The following is a 22,846-nucleotide window of genomic DNA, read 5'->3' as shown; positions in this document are numbered from 1 at the left end:
GATACAGCTCTAATATACTTAAATACTGACTTTCTCGTAGAGACTGAAGCACCGAAATTACTGTAAGGAATCCGCCTTTATCCATGCTAAAACGCCTTCATCCACACAAAATACAAAAACCCATACAAAATCCATACAAACCCATACTGAATTTCACAAAAATAAAATTCAGTCTGGACACTAAATATTATATGTCCCCTTCTAATAAGCATAATAACGTATATATAATATAACAATAACACTACGCGTAAGCAACCAAACATTTTTATCTACTGGAAAGTTTGTATAAATGTGCACGGAATGCACTTCTGAACCCATGTACAGCCACCAGTCTCTCTCTCTCTCTCTTTCTCTCTCTCTCTCTCTCTCTCTCTCTCTGACATTACACACACACACACACTTAACCGTCTTCCATACACAGATTTGCACAGTAGAATATTACCTTTTTCTTCCTCATCACACAAAGCTAATAACAACCCAGTATCAAGGGTTTTAATGAAAACTGAGAAGAATACTATTTTACCATTATCCCATAGTTAAACCTATAAAAAAAATTCCTGATAGGCTATGTAGTTTACAACCATCTGGTGATTTCCGAGGCATAGGGGTATATTTCTTAAGCATAATGAAAATTCTAAACGCAAAGAATCAGATACAGGTAGTAGCACACGCACACAAACACACAAATTGACGGTGATGTAGAATAATTGACGAAAGTAATACCTTATGATGCATAACAAGAAATTACGAATTTAAGCTATTTTAGGGTAGAGAGAGAGAGAGAGAGAGAGAGAGAGAGAGAGAGAGAGAGAGAGAGAGAGAGAGAGAGAGTTATGCGCCTTGCCTCTTTTTTAGCTATTTCCTCTTTCTACCAGGACCATCAAGGAAAATATTAAACAATTTTGTGCTGTAATAAAATTGTTCCCTTAATATTTTAGGATTTCCCGTAAATTTAATGCACATCTATTGGGCAGCGGCACTACACTGTTTTGACCATGCATTAAAAAAAAATTTAATAAAATATTCTCCAAAAGTGAAAACCTCCACCAGTTTAACAAAATACAAAAATACATGAATATTCATGAATGTAAATACATACAAATACGCATTATTCCTATTTCAGTGTTTAGACCAAGGCTGTGACTATACGTTTGAAATGTCCACCTCATCATACCGGAACTCAAGCCCCATCATTCGAGTGTGGTTAACGCCTTTTCTACATAAAAATGACCGAGCGTTACAAAATTCCTTAGGGGTCTGGTGAGAGCGAGCCATTCTGTACTTGGAAGCATTCACATCCGGGAACCTACCCGAGTGAGGAAGATATTCACAAGTTCTCAAAAATGACGATTCACGTGGGATTTACCTGGATTTTGACAAACTTCTCTGGACATTTATAGTTCGAGTGAGAAAATGGGAACTTTGGGATGTCCTTGTTTTGATTTTGTATGTATGTATGTATGTATGTATGTATGTATATATATATATATATATATATAATAATAATAAAGTTTAATATTTGCTTCTGGACAGATATTGTACATTGATTTCAAATCTAGTAAGTGTCAGCTTTGAAACCTTCAAGATTTTTGCAAAATTACACAGAATTCAAGCTGACCGCTAATGAATTGAAGGACACCTTTTTGGTTTAATATTTTCACAATTATATAAGATCCAATGATGAATATGTCGATTTGTATGTTTCCAGGTATGAGGGCTGGTAGCATGAAAAATAATGTAGTTTATAAGAAAAAAAGCTTATAATGTTGAACTGACTATGATTTTTGTAACCAGAAATGCCATAATACTACGGTTATCATCAAGATGTCTACGATAGACATGAATGGGTCAAGTGTGGGACTGTTGTGTAAATACTGACTTATATTGACATATAAGTACGCTGCAAAGATACCTTTATTTAAATAAGTAGTTCAGTTAGTACTTCATGTTAAACCAAAAACTATATATCTAAATTTAATGCAAGGCCGCTTATAGGTACAAGCACTGTTTTCAGTACATTGAAATAAGGCGTACTTCATTTGTGGTAGTTACCCGGGGAAACCCGAAAGTCCGCCAGTTTCGAAAGCTCATGGAACACTTGCAGCAGACGTGATGTTGGAAGAGGCAATATACTGTATATATGTCATATCATAAAAACTATATCAGTATTGTTCATAACCGTATTAAGAGATTGCTAGCAAAGTGCAAACTTGAGACTGATACACCATACACAAGGGCAAAGTTGTTCGGGAACATTAGCGTACTGAGCAATCGTATTTATGCTGAGACGCAGAAAGAACGATTTTATTCAGGGATGCCATTCGTAAACGCACAAAGCAGAGAGATGATAAGCTGGGAAGGGAAGGGATGCTGTTTTCAAAGCAAATCCAGCAGTCCGTGATTTATATGCAGCCGATGCGGGGTTTCACAAGGACTCCAAATCAAAATTCTTCAGCAACAGTCCTATTGTTTCTTCAGATCAGGTTCATGGTGTTGCCTTTGATGACCATCTCAAGGAAAGGTTTTCTGAATGTACATGAATCCGGAGCAGTACCAAAATGCGTTTGCACAAACAGTTCACACGATGCTTACTTATAACTTCTTGTCTGCAAATTTTCAGCCACACCCGTTGCCGTTATCTCCCAATGTTGTATCAACTGTGATATGCAAGATGCATTCACCTAAACACCTCCGCGTTACTGAAGACATGAAGGGCGACGGCAGAGTCCAAACTCTATATCAAGTCGGAATGAAAAAAAAAAAAAAAAAAAAAAAAAACACTGCCAACCAAATTCGTTTTCAATAGATCGAGAGGTATGAATGAAACATAAAAACAGCTTTACAGATAACCAACAAAACGTCCACAATAAAATGTCTCAAGTAATTAATTTTCGGCACTTTTTTCTATACAAGTGAATGCAGATACGCTGCTGACTCTGCTTGGAACAATATCACTTGAACTAGATGCCACATCATCTGCTGGGATGACTGGAGCTAGTGCTTTTTAAATCGGCTGAAAGCTAATTGAAGTTTTTCACAATTTCTGAGTAACATTTAATGATGAACTCCACCATCTGTGTACGCCAACAGCAAAACCAATAGAACAAGATCAGAACAGCCTGGCTAAGACTAACATCAAGAATGATTTGGCCCAAGTTTCGGTTGTCAGCTTTGTACAGATAACTCTTCAAAAGCGTCAGAAATCTGCGCACATATTAACAGTAATGTTAACCCTATCTGGGCAGCCTTAGCCTGCAAAAACAGCTGGCTGAGAAATCCAAACGACACTACACCGGAAATGGAAGGATACTCAAAGCTTCATCCTTGGCACCTGCACAAGTGACTCTTCAAAAATATCATGCTATAAAAGGTCTTATATGAAAAACCCTTAGTAGCTCTTCGCCCCGTGATTTAAGTTTGTTGCTGAGATACACAGGGGAATCGCTAGATACCATGCGAACGATTTTCTTCACAAAAATATAGGTGGGGAAAAACATGTGCTACCACATTGAAAAATGGTACTCAACTATGACCGATTTCAAACCACACGGTCAGCGTACACACAATCAGCTGGCGTGCTGGATGTCTGCATGGAAAGCATCAAATCCAGATGTAAACCAAAATTATTACGGCTTGAAGATAAATTTGTCAAATATGCATCCCCTGCATATCTTACCGAGAAAACTTTGCAGAGACAATCCATGAGTTTTAATTTTGTTAGCTGTAACGGACAAACTGAATGTGAAACATTACATTACTCCAGTGCAAAATTCACTTTGGTATACACAAAGACTTTTATATGTATGGGAATGCCAAGATGTAAAAACCCAGTGATGGCAAGAACATTATCATCCATCATATTCATGTATTTATCAATATGTCGTGCAGCAGATGTAAGCTTATTGTGTCATTTTCATATTTGGTGGAGGTGAACAGACATATATTGAAGCAAGACTTAAAGCAGTCTATTTGATGTCAATGAAGAAATGTTTTTTCTTAATGTAATCTGAAAAGATCGCCCCATGTTCATATAAAATATATTGTTAGGGACGCTTACCAAATCTTAAATGACACAATTATAAAAATTAAGATAAGCCACATTATTCAAAACATTTTTAAAATTGTTATTAATACCTCATTACCTTATATCATGAAATCTGACATTTACCTAACAAAATGCATGTATCACTAAGACATACTAAGTTGACCTATTTTTGTATGAAAGTAGTTCATAAACTGGATTTCTGATAATTTTGGTGAACAAATAGCTAATTGTTGCACTGATTCTCTGTGCTCAAGTTTAAATGTATTCTAGACGTAACTCGTCAAGTGGTCATGGCACCCAGCTTGGATTTTTGCATCTGATTACACACCCAACAGATTTAAATTCAGCATAAAATAGGGTCCAGAATAAATCATAAAATTATATATACATAAAGAAAAGGTTCCATTATTACACAAATACGGATTTCAACTTTATCATATAACATCGACACTAATATTTTTCTATTAATGTTCTAAGACCTAAGACAGTAAATTCCTGAACTGTCGAACAGTAAAACACAGAAAGTAAGGAATTTTCGACAAGAGATAAAATCAAAAATAAATAACAAACTTTCTTTAACATAACACTTACGATTCTCTCCTCAGGCTACGAATCTCACCAAACGCTCTAGTAAAAATCAGAAATGTTCATTTTACTTCATTCAATAGATAGCTTTGTACAATCAAACCTAAATAGCTCGTTTTCTATCACCATATGAAATACTATTTCCTTTTTATCGTTGGCAGGATAAGTTTGCATTTTGCTTAACTATGAAATAGAAAAATACTAAGGGTAAATTAAGATTCCATTATCGTCCCTGAACTTTCAAAATAAAAAATGAGAGAGAGAGAGAGAGAGAGAGAGAGAGAGAGAGAGAGAGAGAGAGAGAGAGAGAGCCAACTTACCCCATCCGGAGACTTGGGCGGAATGAGATCCATGGAGGACACCAGGGACCTGGAGTGGGAGTGCGACGGGGCGGGCAGGGGCTGGAGTTCGTCCCCGACCAGAGACTTGCTGTGGTAATGGCGTGGCCTGACGATGTCCCCGACGCTTGGTGGGACAACGGGCATGCCAATGGGCTTGGCAACATGGCTGACGATCTCCGGCCCGAGGGCGTGGGCGGGCTTGTGACAACTGGGGATGACATCTGGGCTGGCCAGAATGTCCGGGGGATTTAATCCGTTCACGGTGACGGATCCGTTCGCCTTGGTGGGGCTCATCAGGACAGACATCCCGCTGCCCGTGAGTCCGTTGGTGCCTCCATTGACATGGATGGTGCCATTGGCGTGCCCGTTGATACCCATGAGAGGGGGTGAACCCTGCCCACCCCCAAAGGTGGAGAATGTCGACAAACTGCGCGGATTCCAGTCCTGAAATGAAAATAAAAAATGTCGTGAGAATACTATAACTATTAAACTATTAACAGAAAGCAGTCTGACCAGACAACATTCTTTTTTCTAGTTCACAAGTTCCGCCAAGAATATCTACTCCAAAACGAAATGCAAAAAACTGATCAAAACAAAGTTAAAGAACTTGAACGGTACGTTGAGAAAAGACCATAGTGAACGGCTTGGTAGGCAGAAAGCAATTATCTTGAAGACTGTGCTACTGTCAAAAACCATCAGTACCACCAACAATGTGTCATGTAACTTAGCTTTTTCTGTTGGCGGGTGTGGCAAGAGCCTCATCACCTAATTAAGTTTATAAACGAAAGGTACCATATAAGCACTGACCCCCTAACATGAATGATACTGAGAACTGTCAATACTTTTCAGTTCACATAAAAGAAACTTAGAACCATCAGTATTACGACAATAACCTATTAATGTCACGGCATCATTCTATGATACAAATCTCAAAATATTACACCAAAGAATGCCCAAACTTCTCATTAATACCAAGACGTTACACCACAAAGTCAAATTTCACTGAAAAGTGACACAATTATAGCCTTTTGAAAGTAAATGCAACAAAGAGAATAAAAACCGTTTCGAAATAATGTTTTCGACTGATGTAAAATGATGACTATTACATTTACGAGAGAGAGAGAGAGAGAGAGAGAGAGAGAGAGAGAGAGAGAGAGAGAGAGAGAGAGAGAGAGAGTATCCTAAACCTGGTGTCCACAGCATTTAACACAGAAAGAAAATTATAAAACCAGTGACGCCCTCGTATTATATAAAATTACATAGCGCATAATATATCCACCTCAACGCTTCCATATTTCAAGTCATGACCAAAGGACCACGGCGCAGGGGATCACATCTATATGAGTCACCCAGAAAGATTTCCAACATTTTCTTTGATATCATTTCACGAAAATGGTTTTCCAGATATGACATACTTTCCCAGTTTCGTTCTCACGTTTCTGAATGAAAGTAACGACGAAAGTAATTTATAAATCTTCGAAAATATTTGAAAGGATCGGTTGAATTACTCTGACGTAGGGAGTTTGAAGGCTGTTTCATCAACAGGATATCACTACCTTAACTCGAACGTCCTAATGTGGTTAAATGAGATGGGATTCGGTTTCGGTAATCATCATTCTATCTAAAGATAAAAAAAAAAAAAAGATGCATAACGAAAACACAAATGGGGCTTTTTTGAGGATGCTTTCCTCACTTTGTAAAACCAGTGACGAAAGAGAAGGTATATCTGACTAAATAACGTTATAAAATATGCAACGTCAGAATTCAAGTTGTAATTACGTCCCACAAAACATATTAATTCGGTATCATATACAAAACACACTAATTCAGTATCATATAAAGGAAAAACTTTACAGTTGCTGAATGATTCCTCTACCTACGAAAAATTAATTTTCCTGCCCTCTTCAACGATAGGTATCGTCCTTCATTAGAAAAATGTGTGACATTTTAAAGTAACATCCAGACTTTTTTCGCTAGATTCGAGACCATTCCTCAATCACTTTCCCGCGAGCATGATTTACAAAAGTTTTAGAATTCAATCGCCTTACATCTTGCTATATAAAGTTTAAAGCTTAATATGAGTGGGAAACTATGGGGAAATTATTTTTGAAAGAAAATGGGGAACTGCTGTTTTTGAAAAAAAAAAAAAAAAAAAAGATTCCTGAAACAACGGGACACCTTCGCATTCTGTTTATAGGCCCTATAACATAAAATTTTGTTATGCCAAATATCTCCTCAATTGTGTGGTTCTGTGTTTCTGGACGGTGAGATTTTGATAATAAAAATACATTCTTTTAATTAAACTTGGTGCAGATGGTAGCAGAATCATCCTTGATCCCTGGTATCTCCAAATGTAACTTGTCGGAGGGTATTTTTAGGAAACTGATCGAGGCCTCAAGGACTGCTGTTATTAACTAGTTACCTACAACTGCAATAACATAGTTTTTGTTTTTGCTTTATGCATTATTTGGCGATCAAAACTGTTTTTTCTTTAACTCCTGTAAAAAGACTAACTTCAGTATGTCATTACTTCGAGATTTTGGTACTTTGCTACATGTTTAAATTTCATGTACACTAAACTTCATATATATGTAACCTTTAATGACTGAAACAGTTTTTTCCACGATGAAGAAAAAACGATGCCTTAAGACAGTGTGATATACTCTTCCTTAAACTGATAGTTTTTTCATGTGATTGCTTTCGAGTTGATCAGAATGAAAATTTTACCTCTCTCTCTCTCTCTCTCTCTCTCTCTCTCTCTCTCTCTCTCTCTCTCTCTCTCTCTCTCTCTCTCTCCACAAAAAAAACCATAAGACTTTGAAAATGTAATTACTTAAAAACTATTAATTTCAATAAACAATAAAAGAGGATTTAACTGACGGACCAAATAAGCACTGATACGAAGGCCTCCCAAAACCAACACGGACAACTGACTCCCATGAGGATGTTGGTGCTCTTATGCGAGAGTAGCCTAACCATTCGTCTCATAAAACCCAGGCAATGATATAAATAGGCTTAACCGTATTGGGGGAATGGCAGGTGTGACTGATGATGACCGACTTTAACTTTAGGCCTAATCGACAGGTTTGAATCAAGGAATGGTGGGGATAGTCGACGTCTCCAATTACCGATTCCGATATAGATCACGTGTGGGTCTGCATGGCTGTGGTCAATTTCCTGTTACCACTTTTTGGGAGGACTTTCGTATCTATACATGATTTTACTTATGGGATTTTAATAGGCTTTTCTGAAAAGAAATTACATTATACTTATATTAACGCGTCCTTATGTGAAGACAAGCTATAATACTGAATAAACTCGAACTGCACGGCAGGTGGAAGATAGAGTAGAATTATGACCGAACTTAATTAGCGAGTTAATTAGGGTATCTATTCCAAGTAGATAATAGGTGGGCACGTAGGTCAATACAGTGTTTGTTTATTTGTTGTCTTGTTGTTCACTTCGGACAAAAGACAAACGTGGTGTGTGTGTGTGTGTGTGTGTGTGTGTGTGTGTGTGTGTGTGTGTGTGTGTGTGTGTGTGTGTAGGGGGGGGGAAGAATTTTTAAAAGTGAAAACGCCAAGACAGAGAAGGAGAAAGATATGAAGATTCGTTGTCTCTGTTGCTGGCTGCAAGCTTATGCAACCAGAGTTCGGGAGGAGTCGGCATGCTTTCTAGCTGCTTTCAGTAACAAAACCAGTTTGAGAGAGAGAGAGAGAGAGAGAGAGAGAGAGAGAGAGAGAGAGAGAGAGAGAAGCCACGTTAACAGAGCAATAGCGAACCGAAATTCTTAAATTCTTAAGTTAGTCGGTAGCAGGAAAGGTGGGAGCGGCGGGGGGGGGAAGTGAGCGGCAAGATTCATTCCACCCAGCCTTGAACGACCGTGTAGAGCGCCCTAAGGCGTCGGCATCATGGTTTGGTTTGGGCTCGACCGACTTTACAGGATCTACATAATGTGCCCTAATCTCTAAAAGAGGTTAAATCCGGCCATCTTTCTCTAATGGAAACCCTCACAATAAAAGACAAGACAGGAGAGAGAGAGAGAGAGAGAGAGAGAGAGAGAGAGAGAGAGAGAGAGAGAGAGAGAGAGAGAGACTCATGTTAAATTCAAAAGTAATTTTCATTCCGGTATTTTACACAATCTGGCATACGTCCACTTTCACAATGGGAACAGCTATGTGGGGTTCAAACGCGCTTTTCAGCATTCCTGCATATTACAAAAATAACCTGTCTCATCTCGAAAATCCAAGAAAAATACTTTTTCCATCTTTCTTCCAGATTTAATGTCTTGATAAGCTTATTCGATTACGCGATATTATTAGTCTGCCAAAAAAAAAAAAAAACTGGAATTATTAGAAAAAAATGATAACGTGCCTGTGCTAGGTTTCAGCCACGCCAGTTGATGTAATGAGAAAGAACGTTGATCATAAAATAAGAGAATATAATGGAATATAGGATTTAGGCCATAGGAAAAGAGCTGGGACCTATGAGGTCAATCAGCTCTGAAACATAAATTGACAGTAAAAAGGCTTGAAAGGTATAACAGGAGGAAAACCTCGCAGTTGCACTATGAATAAATTGTCAGGAGAGGGTGCAAAGTAAGATGGAAGAAAGAGAACATGAACGGAGATGTAGTTAAAGGAATGAAAGGGGTTGCGGTTAGGGGCCGAAGGGATGCTGCAAGGAACCTTAAGTAATGCCTAAAGTGCACCGCATGAGCTGCACTGACGGCATTACCCCACTACGGATAGACTAAGAGAAGGTAAAGGTTTCCGGTCTCTTGCGAAAAAAATATATCAGTACTTTGGAGGCTTTCCAGCATCTACAGGCAATTATTACAATTAATCGTTTGGAAGAATTCTTAACAAAAAAAAAAAAAAAAAAAATGGCGTAACTTAAATCATCTCTCTAAAACAACAAAGAATAATTCGAACCAACCATCCAAAACTACATAATACAACTCGCATCCCTCGTAATTTTTAAATTCCTCAGACTTTCTGAGGAACCATAATTCTTGTTACTCGTAATGACAGTAAATATCACAAAATACACTCGGTGTTTACAAAAGCATTACAGCAAGTCGTTGCAAAACTTACCAGAAAATTCCGCGACAACCCATCATTACGCCGAATACCAGAAAAGTTTCTTGCATTCTGCAAATTTGACAGTGATGTTGTGTCTTGATATACGACTCTTAACGCCAAGATTAATAACTGGCTAAAAATAAAGTGATTTATAATCTTTCACAACAAATCTCTTCGTTACGCCATATTGCGACATAATTGTCAAATACTTGGGTAAACCATAATCTATAAAATATCGCTATTTACTGTGACATTAAATGAGAGCAATTTAATAGCATACGGGAGGTTCTCAGGTAATCGACATAGCGAAACGGACAAAAGGCTTCTTAGCAAGTACGACACAATTCAGTTTAAAAATAACTGATGAATGTCTAACAGTTTAAAGCTACTATGTCAAGCTAACTTCATTCTCTTTTTTTATATATATATTTCAGAGCTCGGTGTCAACCATGACTGTTAAAGCTAGAGGCCTAAGGTCCCTAGCAAGTTTCAGTAATGATAATGGGACTATAACTGTTATATACCATCCCTTTTACACCGTCTTAGTGCTGGCATGAGGGGAGGGGACCGTTAAAAGATGCTCCTCTCCTATTCCGAGCTTTGATATTTTAGACGTATTTCATGCCCGGTGTCACAACAACTATTCACAAGAGCTCATGTAACCAGGGCGTTTGGCATGAATTCATCCATCTCAGTACTGATGAGACCCAATGTTGCTTAAATGCTTTTCTTTATCTTTTAGTACTCCCTTCAATTAACCGAACTTGATTTTCGAGCTATTCCCGCCTAAGTTCATCCACCATAGAAGAAAGAACTAACCAATGATTATTTTTGAAAAATTCATTTACATGGAATCACTGCATTTCATGGTCAGAAATCAAAGGCTTAATTTCAAGGTGGTGAAACTTTGTAGTAAATACACAAGAAAAAAAGGTCCATCATAAAGTAGCATTATCACAAAATTATGATTTTTCATAATCATTTAGACTGAAAAAAATAAATTATGCTTACAAAGCACTCACATCCACAGCAAAACTAAGGAACCGAGTTCTAGGCTAATAGTGTTGTAAAGACAATGTTTACAAATGAAAAATCCACATAGGACGAAGCCATCCTGTCTACTGTAGACTCTTGAATTCTGAGGCCTAACTCTTAACAAGGTTTCTGGAATCTTCCGAACGCTGGACTGATCATCAAAAGGGTTAACGCCCTCGGAACTCTTTTGAAGTAGTACTGAAAAGGTTTCATAGTTATATCCACTTAACCTTAATTTCCTATTTTCGAAAAGGGAAACAGTCGTGTAATCCACGGTTTATCTAAGTTAGGCCTCTTATATACATGTTCAAGTACAAACTGCGTCTCATGTAATAGAATCATCCGCATTCCAATAACATTTAACAAGGCCTCACAAGTGTGCATCGTGTTCTGGCTTTATCAACTTTCACTTGACATTTAACAGCGTTTATGCATGAATATACCAAAACGTTACATATTACAGAAGGAGCCTTGATGCCGTGGTTTATTAGCGGAATCGATCATTATTTGAACAAGTCACTGAAATACAAGAGCAAGGTATAAGTAAGGCAATTTCAATAAACAGCCAGAACGGAAGTACAAAATCGGTTGTTTCAAGGAACTCAGAGGAAAAGAAATCGAATCGACGGTGAAAGAAGAGAAATTATCAAAGAAAAACAAATCTAAATTAATATTATCATTTCCACGCTCACGGGTCTCATTGTTGCCCTTTCTCAACCACACCAGACCCCCTTCATATCATATTTTCTGAGTTGTTTCAATCAGTCATCATATGGACTCAAAAGTCATTATTATTATTATTATTGCTGAGATAACTGGGGTATGTAAATACCCTCATGGAGTTGTGTCCCTGCCCCTTTGTGAGTGTTAGGTGTAACTGGGCAAGCTGGTAATACCTGGACTAGGGGCCCAAGTTCAGGATACAAGCAACCGTTACCTAGAAGAGTGGCGCCCTGTAGGTAAAGGCAAGAACCACAGTCGAAAACTGTGGCCTTGGCCAGAATGAGTACCAAGAATTATTGGCAGTGGGATGATGGATACGGTTAAAGGCAAGTGTTTTGTCTCCTTGGCCGCAGCTCTTGATGCTTGAAAGATGGGCTTGTTAAAAACCAATAGGCAATGGAAGGGTCACTGGCCCTAGTCTGGTAGGAACTGGGTACTACGATGAACAGGCTATCCTTTAGTGTGTTCAGTTAATGAATCTTCATTGGATAATCACAATTTAGAAATGATCCAGTTCTTGCACATAGGGTGCTAAAAATCTCCTGGTTTATAAATAAGAATTGAAAATAGGAAATTGAAATTTAAAAACAAAAAAGGAAATTCATTAAAGAGATGTGATCTGGAAATCTTACTCAATTGAGTCACAGTGCAAAGGAATGCAAAAAATGGATTAGGTGGGCGTAATGTGAATAATTATTGAAGAAGAGTAGATAGAACTGAGCAATGAGCAGTACATCACAGCTCACAGGATTTAAATCACAACAGTATTACGTGAGTATTATAGTGTACTGTGCACCAACAAATTAAAAGAACTAAAAGATGAACTGTTTATGAGCTAAAGTGAAGAATTCTACAGATGAAATACAAAAGACACGAGAATTTTATATGAATGCAAATGCTCATAGGCAAAATGAAGGAATGGAAGATGCAAGGGCAAGGATGCCTGGGAGAGAATAAGAATTTTGGGGAATGGTAGGAGCAACAGAGGAGCAATCTCTGCAGTGATCAAAACAATCAAAATTAAAAGCACCCAACTAAAACTCCGGTTTAATATAATAAAGCTTCCTGAAGATCAATATCGACAGGCTTTTGCGACTGAATGTTGAAGCAGATTTGCAGTTCTATGAACCATATGTGAGAAGGAACAGAAATCATCACAGCAGTGATGATTTCTGCTGAAAGTGAAATGACAACTCGTCTACTACACTGTTTCACAGAATATGGCATGACATAACAAAGCCTGATCATTGTGAAGTGGAAGTCACAGCTAAGGTACCAAAGAAGGGTGACCTCACTGAATGTGGTAACTACTATAAGATTCACTGCACGTGCGTTGGTTGTAATGAAAATTTGAGTATGGTTATTCTTAATAGGCTGGAGAGAGAATTCCATAAAACAGCTGGATATGTATAAGCTGGTTATTGAAATGGCATCAGCTGGACAGATCAGATACTTGTGTTAGGACACTGTGCAGCAGTATATTGATTTTAAAAATCCCATTCTGATGGTATTTGTTGATTACAGACCAATATCACGGAAGTGCCCTGCGTCCCTATGGCATTCCCGTTAAAAAATGTAAAGATATCTTAAATTATCCATGAACGAACTAGATACAAAGTTAATGCTGTTTACCTTCTCAAGGATTTTATAATGAACTTTATAATTAAAAAGTGTTTGGTGATGGAAGAGGTTTAAATCGAAGTATAGAAACTTAACAGACTTAGAAAATGGAGATGTTTTACTCAGCAAAATAGCAAGAGATTTACAAAGCTTGCTTAATAGCATGCATCACAAAATTAGAGATGGAATCTAAAATAAATCTAAGAGAACAAAGAAGTGAGGATAGAGTGTACAAAACGAGATGGAATAGCATTAGCTAGAGAAAACAGTAATGAGGCTGAATCTTTCAAATATTTAGGAACAATGAGTTCTTTGAGTTGGAATTCATCGAAACACTTAAAAATTCAGATCAAATAATGGGCAGGTCGAATAAGATTTGAAAATCACATAAACTGTGATGGTATTCAAAAGTACGAGTATACATACTTCTTGCAAGATACGTGTTGATATACCGACATGAATCACGGTGTGACACTGAAACTATACCTAAAATATTTTGTCGATTTGAGAATAAAGTTTTAAGAAGAATATTAGGTTCACAGATGTCAGGATAAAGTGAGAAATGATACCATGAAGGAATTTACGGTGGTTCTATGTTTAGATGAGATAATGATGAAGGGGAGACTGAAATGACTTGGACATATCCTTTCCACAACCAGTGGCAGAATATTGCGTGACAGTGTCAGCTGGCTTCTGTGGACAGCAGAAGCCTAGAAGACAGATCTAATTGGATGAGAACTATGAGAAGGGAGACGGGAGATGAGTGGAAATTATGCAACGCGCCGCGTAAGAAAAAAAAAAAATAAAATATTCTTCATTTCCTATGTTGGTGACGGTGCAGTTTTTGAGGTCATGAAAAAGCGTCAAACAAACATAATAGCATTTTAAGATCTATTATATCACGTTAGTCATTATTCCTCGTGCATGGCTGTTTCAATGTTTTCACATTTTCTGTTGTATGCTACTTTCGTGTGTCTTACTAATGGATCTTGAAAACAAGAGGGAAACAGAGAAATAGTAGGCTTTGGAGAGAGAGAGAGAGAGAGAGAGAGAGAGAGAGAGAGAGAGAGAGAGAGAGAGAGAGAGAGAGAGAGAGACAGAGACAGAGAGAGAGAGAGAGAGAATGTATACCTGAGAGAAATCAGAGAGACAGGAGAGTAGCCTACAAAGGCAAGCCTGAAGTCGCATGAAGGCATTAATCACGAGAGAGAGAGAGAGAGAGAGAGAGAGAGAGAGAGAGAGAGAGAGAGAGAGAGAGAGAGAGAGAGAATGTAAACCTATGTGAGAAACCAGAGAAACAGGAGAGTAAAAAGGCATGCTTGAAGGCGCTAGTCGAGAGAGAGAGAGAGAGAGAGAGAGAGAGAGAGAGAGAGAGAGAGAGAGAGAGAGAGAGAGGTGTATACCTATAAGAGAAACCAGAAAAACAAGAGAGTAAAAGGTGTGCTTAAAGGCGTTAGTTACGAGAGAGAGAGAGAGAGAGAGAGAGAGAGAGAGAGAGAGAGAGAGAGAGAGAGAGAGGTATACTTATAGGAGAAACCAGGGAAACAAGAGAGTAAAAGGTGCGCTTAAAGGCGTTAGTTACGAGAGAGAGAGAGAGAGAGAGAGAGAGAGAGAGAGAGAGAGAGAGAGAGAGAGAGAGAGAGAGAGAGAGAGGTGGGGTAACGGAGCACACTCGCTGGCGTGACTACGATTGGTAAGCAATAACAAAGCTCCTTGGGAGAGCCAAGCGGATTAGAGGCCTTGCAGTTAGGCTTACTCGAATCCGAATCCACTTAAGCACCGTTGACCCAATAAGGAAACCATCGACAGAATAGAAAAGATATAACTGGATCCACCAATAAGTAATTGTCCAGAAGTACCTTGTCATTTTAAATTCTCTTTCATTAAGTTCAGTTTAAGTTTTATTTCATTAAGTTCATTTTAAATTTTCTTTTATTAAGTTTTTTTTTAAACGTTTAAATGTACTTAAGAGTGACTGATTATTTAAGTCTAACTAATTTTCCATTTTAAGTTTTCTTATATTTTGTGTATGTGTTTATTTTTTAATTATGCACGCTGAATGACTTTTTTTTTTTTTTTTTTACATTGTAGCTATAGATGTCCTGATCATGTGACCACGGGTAAAGAAACGTCGACAATAAATGTATATACTGGATCTGTGCGTTTCCTATATATTTTCCCCTGCCCATATATATATATATATATATATATATATATATATATATATATATATATATATATATATATATATATATATACATACATACATACATACATACATACATTCTGCTATTCACACCTTCAAACGCCACGGTAGAAATCGTAGCAATCGCCCATCTCGGGCTCAACAGGTTAAAAAAAAGGTCATTCCAATGCCATAATCTAGCCGAGGCCCGAAGGAAACAGCTTGGGCTAACCGATGGTGGAAAAGATAGACTCGTCTCTTCCAAGAAAGAAGGGAAATATAAGGAAAAACAAAAGCAAGAGGAGAATTACAAAGCTTGAATGAAGGAGCAGCAGTCACAGAACCTTGTAGATTACTTCCACAGTAAATGTGAAAATGTGAAAGAAGGGACTTCACAGGTATTACAAGGCCGCCAGAGAAGTGGCAGTATTCTTTCCTTAAGCTTACAAAGTAATTACCTAACATAAGGAAGAGAACCGAGAGATGACGTAAGAGTGAGAACACTGACCAAAACACTGTCTTAGATTCAGTCCTATCTAGGACGGAGACCACCTTTCGAAATATGAGAGCATCGCTCTAAAAGGGACAGAAGTCCAACACGATGCTTTAACAACAGACGTGAAAAGAACAAAATTTACAGCATCCAAACAAAACACCAATTTTTTAGAGGAACATTTAGTAATTTGAACAATATGATCTGTAAAGAAAAAAAAGCCATCAGGAACCTGGGCATCCAAATTTTGATAAAAGTATAAAAGTAAGAGGTTCATTTCAATGTATATTTTTTAAAGAACTGAAGACTCGATAGGAGAGGAATTAAGTAAATAAGGAGAAACTGCCTTAGAGGTGTTGAATTTGACCAGGTTGCAAGATTTCCATTGAGAGTAAATCACAAGATTAGAGTTAATATGGCAATTCAAGGGGAAATCCAGTCAGCACAAGAGGGACGGGAAGTGAATGAAGTGTTAGACTTGAGTAGCTCACTACTAACACAAAGAGTATGTAAAAAGCTGGCGCAAGAAAAGAATTGAGGGGAATATCACTGGAGATGGGAAAGGGAGCAGAGACAGTGGCTGGTTAAAAAGTTACAAATAAGTTTACATAGGAAATGAAACCTCAAGTAGAATGTCTGGCTAACAGAACCTCACACCAGGCTGTAATTAAATTGATGGTAAATGTCATGGAGTCAATGTCTCTCTCGACCACATTTGGCTTTTCACGAAATTGTAAATATGAGATGTACTGTGGACAAAAACATGAAAAATTCTTAGTTCTAAAAAATGTGTTAACGTAAATAAAGTTAACGTACAAACATCAATAAACAAGGTAAGATACAAGTCTTTAATTTATTCATTGCACGTTTACACTATATTCTTCATACACTTCCTATTCAAGTATGTGCAACCTTCGAATATTCCATTTTTTTCCTATGTGATCACTTCAGGAATACAATCGCCCTCCTCATTGTCTGAATCTTGATTAACATCAATATCTCTTATAACGGGACCTGTCATGCAAGTTTCTAACGTAAGTTCAAGCTAGCTATACTGTAATTTACTCGATTTGCTGTCCTTGATTTCATCTTCTCAACTGTTATTTGTGTCTACCATACATCAGAGCGACATCTTCCCATAGCAAATTCTTTTTTTCAGTTTATCCTTAAAATTCACAGCATTTGGATGTAGTACATTTGCCCGATACATCCAAGTAAATGCTCGTAAGAATCCTGATTAAACCTTCTAGTTATGATATAATCGATATTATATTACTTGGCGTTTCAAACAGACCTAGATTGGCAAGACCAAAGCCAATTTCTGAAACTCCTAGCTCTCATTGTTAACAGAAGATTAATAATTTAGTAAAGTCAGACGTCCATCTGGGATTCTCGATTAACACCAAGAGCCCAAGTGTCTTAGTCCGTTTCGCGAGGAGAATTCCCAAAATTCAACAAAGTAATACGAACTGAGAGAAGACGACAACCTGATGATCGCTTCTACCCCACCGGGGGTGAGGGATTACCTCGTCGAGGCCCTCCCTTGCGTGGACATTGATAGGCCTACAACTGGTTGCAATTATGGGAAGCAATGATGTTAAGATCTGACTTTGGGATTCAATACAACATGTCATATTGAAATGAACGGTGGTTTCAAATCCGGTAGGAATCCAGGAACTTGTCTAACTTACGGTGGAGAGAGAGAGAGAGAGAGAGAGAGAGAGAGAGAGAGAGAGAGAGAGAGAGAGAATCCATAGCAATTACTAATAATGAAATTGACATATTACTCTGTATGAATATGAAGCTACTATTTAGTGGAAAATTAGAACCATACGTAGCCTATCTAGACAAGGCTTTTCTCAGGCGAAGGCTTGCGTCAGTGACGCCATATTTGTTCTGTCTCGTTCACAAAAGATAACCCAAGTGCTGCATGCTTGCGTAAAGAAAACTAATGAAATAAAATAATATCAATTCACGAAATAGTCTTAGGGCCTGCGTTATCAAATACGAAATTTTTTTTTCTTCCTTAGTAACTACTGGAACTACGGAAAACTTGTATCTTGACGGGTAAGAGAGAGAGAGAGAGAGAGAGAGAGAGAGAGAGAGAGAGAGAGAGAGAGAGAGAGAATAGCCTCATAACAGTGGGGTGCGGATTACCTCGTCGAGGCCATCTTGTTTTAGTGAAATAGAGAGGTAGTTTTACAATTTTCTAACCAAGATCACTAATCACTTTAGTGTTTTCAAGGAAACTGAAGTCGAAATAATAATAATAATAATAATAATAATAATAAGAATAATAATAATAATAATAATAATAATAATAATAACGGGGATGAAAATTTGATCATAAACGCCACATAATTGGAAAACTTTTAAACAAAACCTTGAAATTCACAAATGTTAAACAAAAAACACGCAACCTTGACCTTATGAAGAATTCATTGAAATACTACACCAATAGTAATTAACATGCAAACCCATCAAACAAACCAGACGACAGTCACTGTAATCACAACAGCAACACACCAAACTAGTAGTTATAATTGGAGCGTAAAGTCTAAAAATCAATTGTTCCAGTGCATGGACACGAGCAAATGTTAGTTACTGAAGTGAGCGCTTACACACACTGACATACTTCACTCCTCTGTCAGAGCTGGTAGTAGGGTCTGCATTCTACTGAATATACAATACGTTACGACCGCCTTTTAAAGCATATACAAGCAGGATTTCCTTAGTTTACATTTGCGGGTCACTGAGTACTTCTCTCTTTTTCGTTGAGAGAGAGAGAGAGAGAGAGAGAGAGAGAGAGAGAGAGAGAGAGAGAGAGACTTCCACAATCTCAAGGTGAACGGTATGAATAGAGCTGATTGAAAATTAGGGATTGGAAATTAATGCGGACGCAGAGAGGATGTGACGTCATCGGCACACTTCCCATTTGCGTGTAATGAGTGGCCTAAATCAAATGATGAACCTCAATGCCAGCAGATCTTATGTAAACAGCATGAACAAATCAATGGATAATCAGTGAGGTCTGTAATCGAAAAACTCCCGTTAGGGAAACCCCAGTGAACTTTCTATTAAGCCTGTGTATGCAGATAAGAAAATTGCATGGATATGGGACAAGTAATCAAAAACTTCGTTTATGTATGTATGTATGTATGCATGTGATTATAATCACTTTGACACGTGATTTATATATCTCTCATTACCACCATGATAATTAAGACTGTATGTATGTATGTATGTATGTATGTATGTATGTATGCAAGAGTTTTTCACGTATCTATGTACGCCACGTCTCCGTGCACGTAGGATGCGAACATGTGCGCAAAAAAATTAAAAGAGTATGTTCGTATTATGTAAATAAAATCTACACAGCTTAAGTACGTGTGAATGACAAAGAAGCGTCTGCTAAATCTGGGATTCACTGACCTTCCTAAACATATGCATCGTTAATCAATACAAGACCATAAAAGAAAGGATTTACTCATGTGCAAGAAACCTGTTCTGGTAATGAGAGAAGCCTTACAGCTGATTCTCGGGGAGAAGTTGAATGTAAATAACCCATCCAAAACGCATCGCCAAGAAACGAAATGATGCTCCAATCCGACGAAAAGCGTGTTCAGATTAAAACATAGAAAGAAATGGAAGGTAGAATTTAGGCCAACGGCCAAGCGCTGGGGTCAATGAGATCATTCAGCGCTGACACGGAAACTGAGAGTAGCAAGGCTTGAATGGTGTAACATGAGGAGAAACTAGGAAACAAGTGTTGGTGCACTGATGGCACTAGACCGCCCCGCGGCCCCCGCGAGGTAAAGCACAGAAGGACTGACTGACTGACTGACTGGTCTGATGCTGGAGAACGATGTCCAAGTTATCTCTGTCGTCGAGGACGAAAAAAGATATTTCGAATATATGTCTTTTGTTTAAAATCTTGACAGAAATGAACTACTGACATTCATACATACCTGTAAATTTCATACAGAAATACAATAACAACAATTTTCTAAGAAAAAATTGTCGGCAACTATCGATTCGAGCTTTTAAATTTCCACATAAAATCATAATAATTTGTAACAAGATGTTTCTTTACCTTCAGAAAGCAAAATATCCAATTTCAGTCATGATAATGCGAAAAAAAGCAGCTAATGAAAAATAGTTTAAGAGGCCTTATTCAACAGTACTAACCCGTCATTCTGAACACAATATTAATATTTTATCAAATAAATTACAGAAGCACTTTCTAATATCATTGTTGAACTCACACATTTAATGTCAACCGAAAAACTCGATTACCTTTGGAAACAAACTTGACTTTAATGCTCAGTTCCAGAAACAGGAGCGGCAGAAACGAGTCAGGGCTCATCAATATTATTAAACCGTAATGCTGTAGGCATGGGATCCCTTCGAATCCAGATGCGATGCTTTCTGCCCTTTAATTTCCATCCGTCCACCTTTGGTCTCTTTTTACATGACAGTCCAGTTTCTTTCACTTTGTCTTGCTCCAGTTTCCAACTCTCGTAGCCTACATGAACAGATCCTCTAAGTCAGTAGTTCTCAACCAGAGGAGAATTTCTGAGTTTCAAGGGTAGGGGGGAATTGTGACCACAGATTTGCAGGCTCAAACTGGCTCTAGGACCACGCAAAACGCAGTGTGCATCGGTCGGCACTCTCTCCGCTAGCTTGTGTTTTGTGTTAGTACTTTGTTGCATATTATTTGGAATGCACCTTTTGAGGCAGACAATTTTGGAAAGGGGGATGATATTCTGACATAAGGTGAAAGGGTGCATGGGCCAAACAAGTTTGAGAACCACTAGCCTAAGTTAACCCTCTGGAAGTCTTAGGAACGAGGAGCAGAGGTTTGGTTTAACTACTTGAAAATAAAAAGAAGAAGCTTCTTTCACAAAAACCAGTATGGTCACTATCGTGCTGCAGGTCAAGTACACCTGTGTAATACTTCGAATAATCGCAGCTATTAAATGTCAATGCCGACTTCAGAACTACAAATTGTCTGGAAACTCTTCAGCTTCACTATCAATGATTTCCTCATACACAGTTAGGCCTAATAAAGAACTGAACATATCGCTTTCACGGAGAAAAAGAACGATTTATTAAAATTATGCTATATTTACATGTCTAAGCCAAAAATGAATAAATAAATTATCAAAAACAAATATTGAAAAAAATAAGGAGCACCAGCAACTCTCAACCACACCTGAAGTAGGTCTAAAAGACTATGGAGCAGATTCCGAGGTAAAAAGCTGGTGCTATGCTGACGTCAGCACCATATAGGCTAGGCTGCTCGGCAGTCCATAGACTGGAAGTGAAAAATGTTACTGCGTTTTACTCCGCCTTAACTGCAGAATTAAAAAATGTCCCATCCGGGAGGATACCAAAGGTATATCCGTGTATATTAGGGAAATAATCGTTAACAATGCTCATGTAACTATCGGCAAGGTTATGGGGAAGGGGGACAGAAACTATTAAAGCAATCAGTGCTTAGATTGAAAATAGTTTAAATGCAAGCAGGGACCTGGAACCTCCTATTAAACGTAGACGCAGACCAAATGTCAGCGATCTGAGGTCCATAGCTTATAGGCACTGCATTGAAAAATGCCATATCTTCATAATCCAGACCATAGTTCTGTTATGTCCCGTAGGGACGGCTCTGCCAACAAAAGTCTGAACAGTCATATCGGTCCCAAGCCCTCATACAAGAGGGATGAAAGCAGAATTAACACCCTTGTCTTTAATTGACCCATACATGCAAAAGGCCTCAGCTGACTGATACAAGCAGCAACAGGTAATGATGAAGCGAAAGCCAAAAGAAGAAAAGTAAGCCAACCATTATAATTACGGAGCCAGAGAAAGTGAAGAAAAGAGAAACGGAGAGCCGAGGAGGAAAAAAGAAAGGAAAACGGCTTGGAAAGTGCCCCTCGTCCTCCCCCACCCTAATCCCCAGTCAAACCATTGCTATCAAAAAATATTATATACCAAAACATTTTCTTTTTCCTGAAAAAGTATTACCAAAATATTTCTGTTTAAAAAGATGTTTATAAAACAAAACTGAAGTTTCAAATCATTTCCATGATATCTGAGGCCTTGTGAAGTAAAAGCAGGTTGAGTTTCTATTCTCGTACACAGAAATGTGTGCTGTTATGTATTCAACAAGGGTATATTTTATCCTTAAAAATCCGAACTATTAAGTGTACGTTGACTAGTCATTGCAGGTCTGCCTTCTTTTCATGCTGCAGAAAAAAATTAAATGGAAAATACTTATTAAATTCCTTCTAGTGGCGAATTTCTTTTTTTGTTTTTGTTTTGTTTTGCTCATCATTACTGACCTAGCCTCCCAAAGTGAAGTAGCAAAGTATACCAACACTGTGTTTACTCAGGTCTTAGGTGGGTGACAAATGGATACCATGCCCAGTGCACAAAAGTTCCAGTGGTCACATATGAATTTGGTAAAGCATAATGCTAAGTTTATTGCAAAATTGAATATCACTGGCCCTGCAGCAAAAGTTCAAACCTTACAAAACTCACATAGGCTAAACCTTCGCCAGGAACATTCCTGGGTTTGCAAATCGCTCGTAAAATTAAGGAAGGTGGCAGACCAGTTCAAAACCACGAAAACGCTTTTATGATAATAAGCAAGTGATTACCACTTAATACTCAGCATAAACATAGGTCTTTCTAGTAAAGGTTGTCAAAAATTATACACTATGAGATGCACAC

The 22,846-nt window shown here is 37.9% G+C and overlaps 1 protein-coding gene across 5 annotated transcripts in view; it reads right to left on the bottom strand.

Moving 5' to 3' along the window:
• The window catches only part of LOC136830811 (protein PALS1-like), a 580,368-nt gene that overhangs the window by 373,350 nt on the left and 184,172 nt on the right, over positions 1 to 22,846 (bottom strand). For all 5 annotated transcript variants that reach the window (XM_067090739.1, XM_067090742.1, XM_067090741.1 and 2 more), the window contains exon 3: positions 4,951 to 5,415. In XM_067090739.1, the coding sequence (XP_066946840.1) occupies positions 4,951 to 5,415 (465 nt within the window). The remainder of the gene's footprint in view (positions 1 to 4,950; positions 5,416 to 22,846) is intronic.

This window comes from Macrobrachium rosenbergii, chromosome 47, assembly GCF_040412425.1.
Source record: "Macrobrachium rosenbergii isolate ZJJX-2024 chromosome 47, ASM4041242v1, whole genome shotgun sequence".
Taxonomy (NCBI): Eukaryota; Metazoa; Arthropoda; class Malacostraca; order Decapoda; family Palaemonidae; genus Macrobrachium; species Macrobrachium rosenbergii.
Note: the sequence above shows the minus strand (reverse complement) of the source record. Positions and strands in the feature narration are given on the sequence as shown.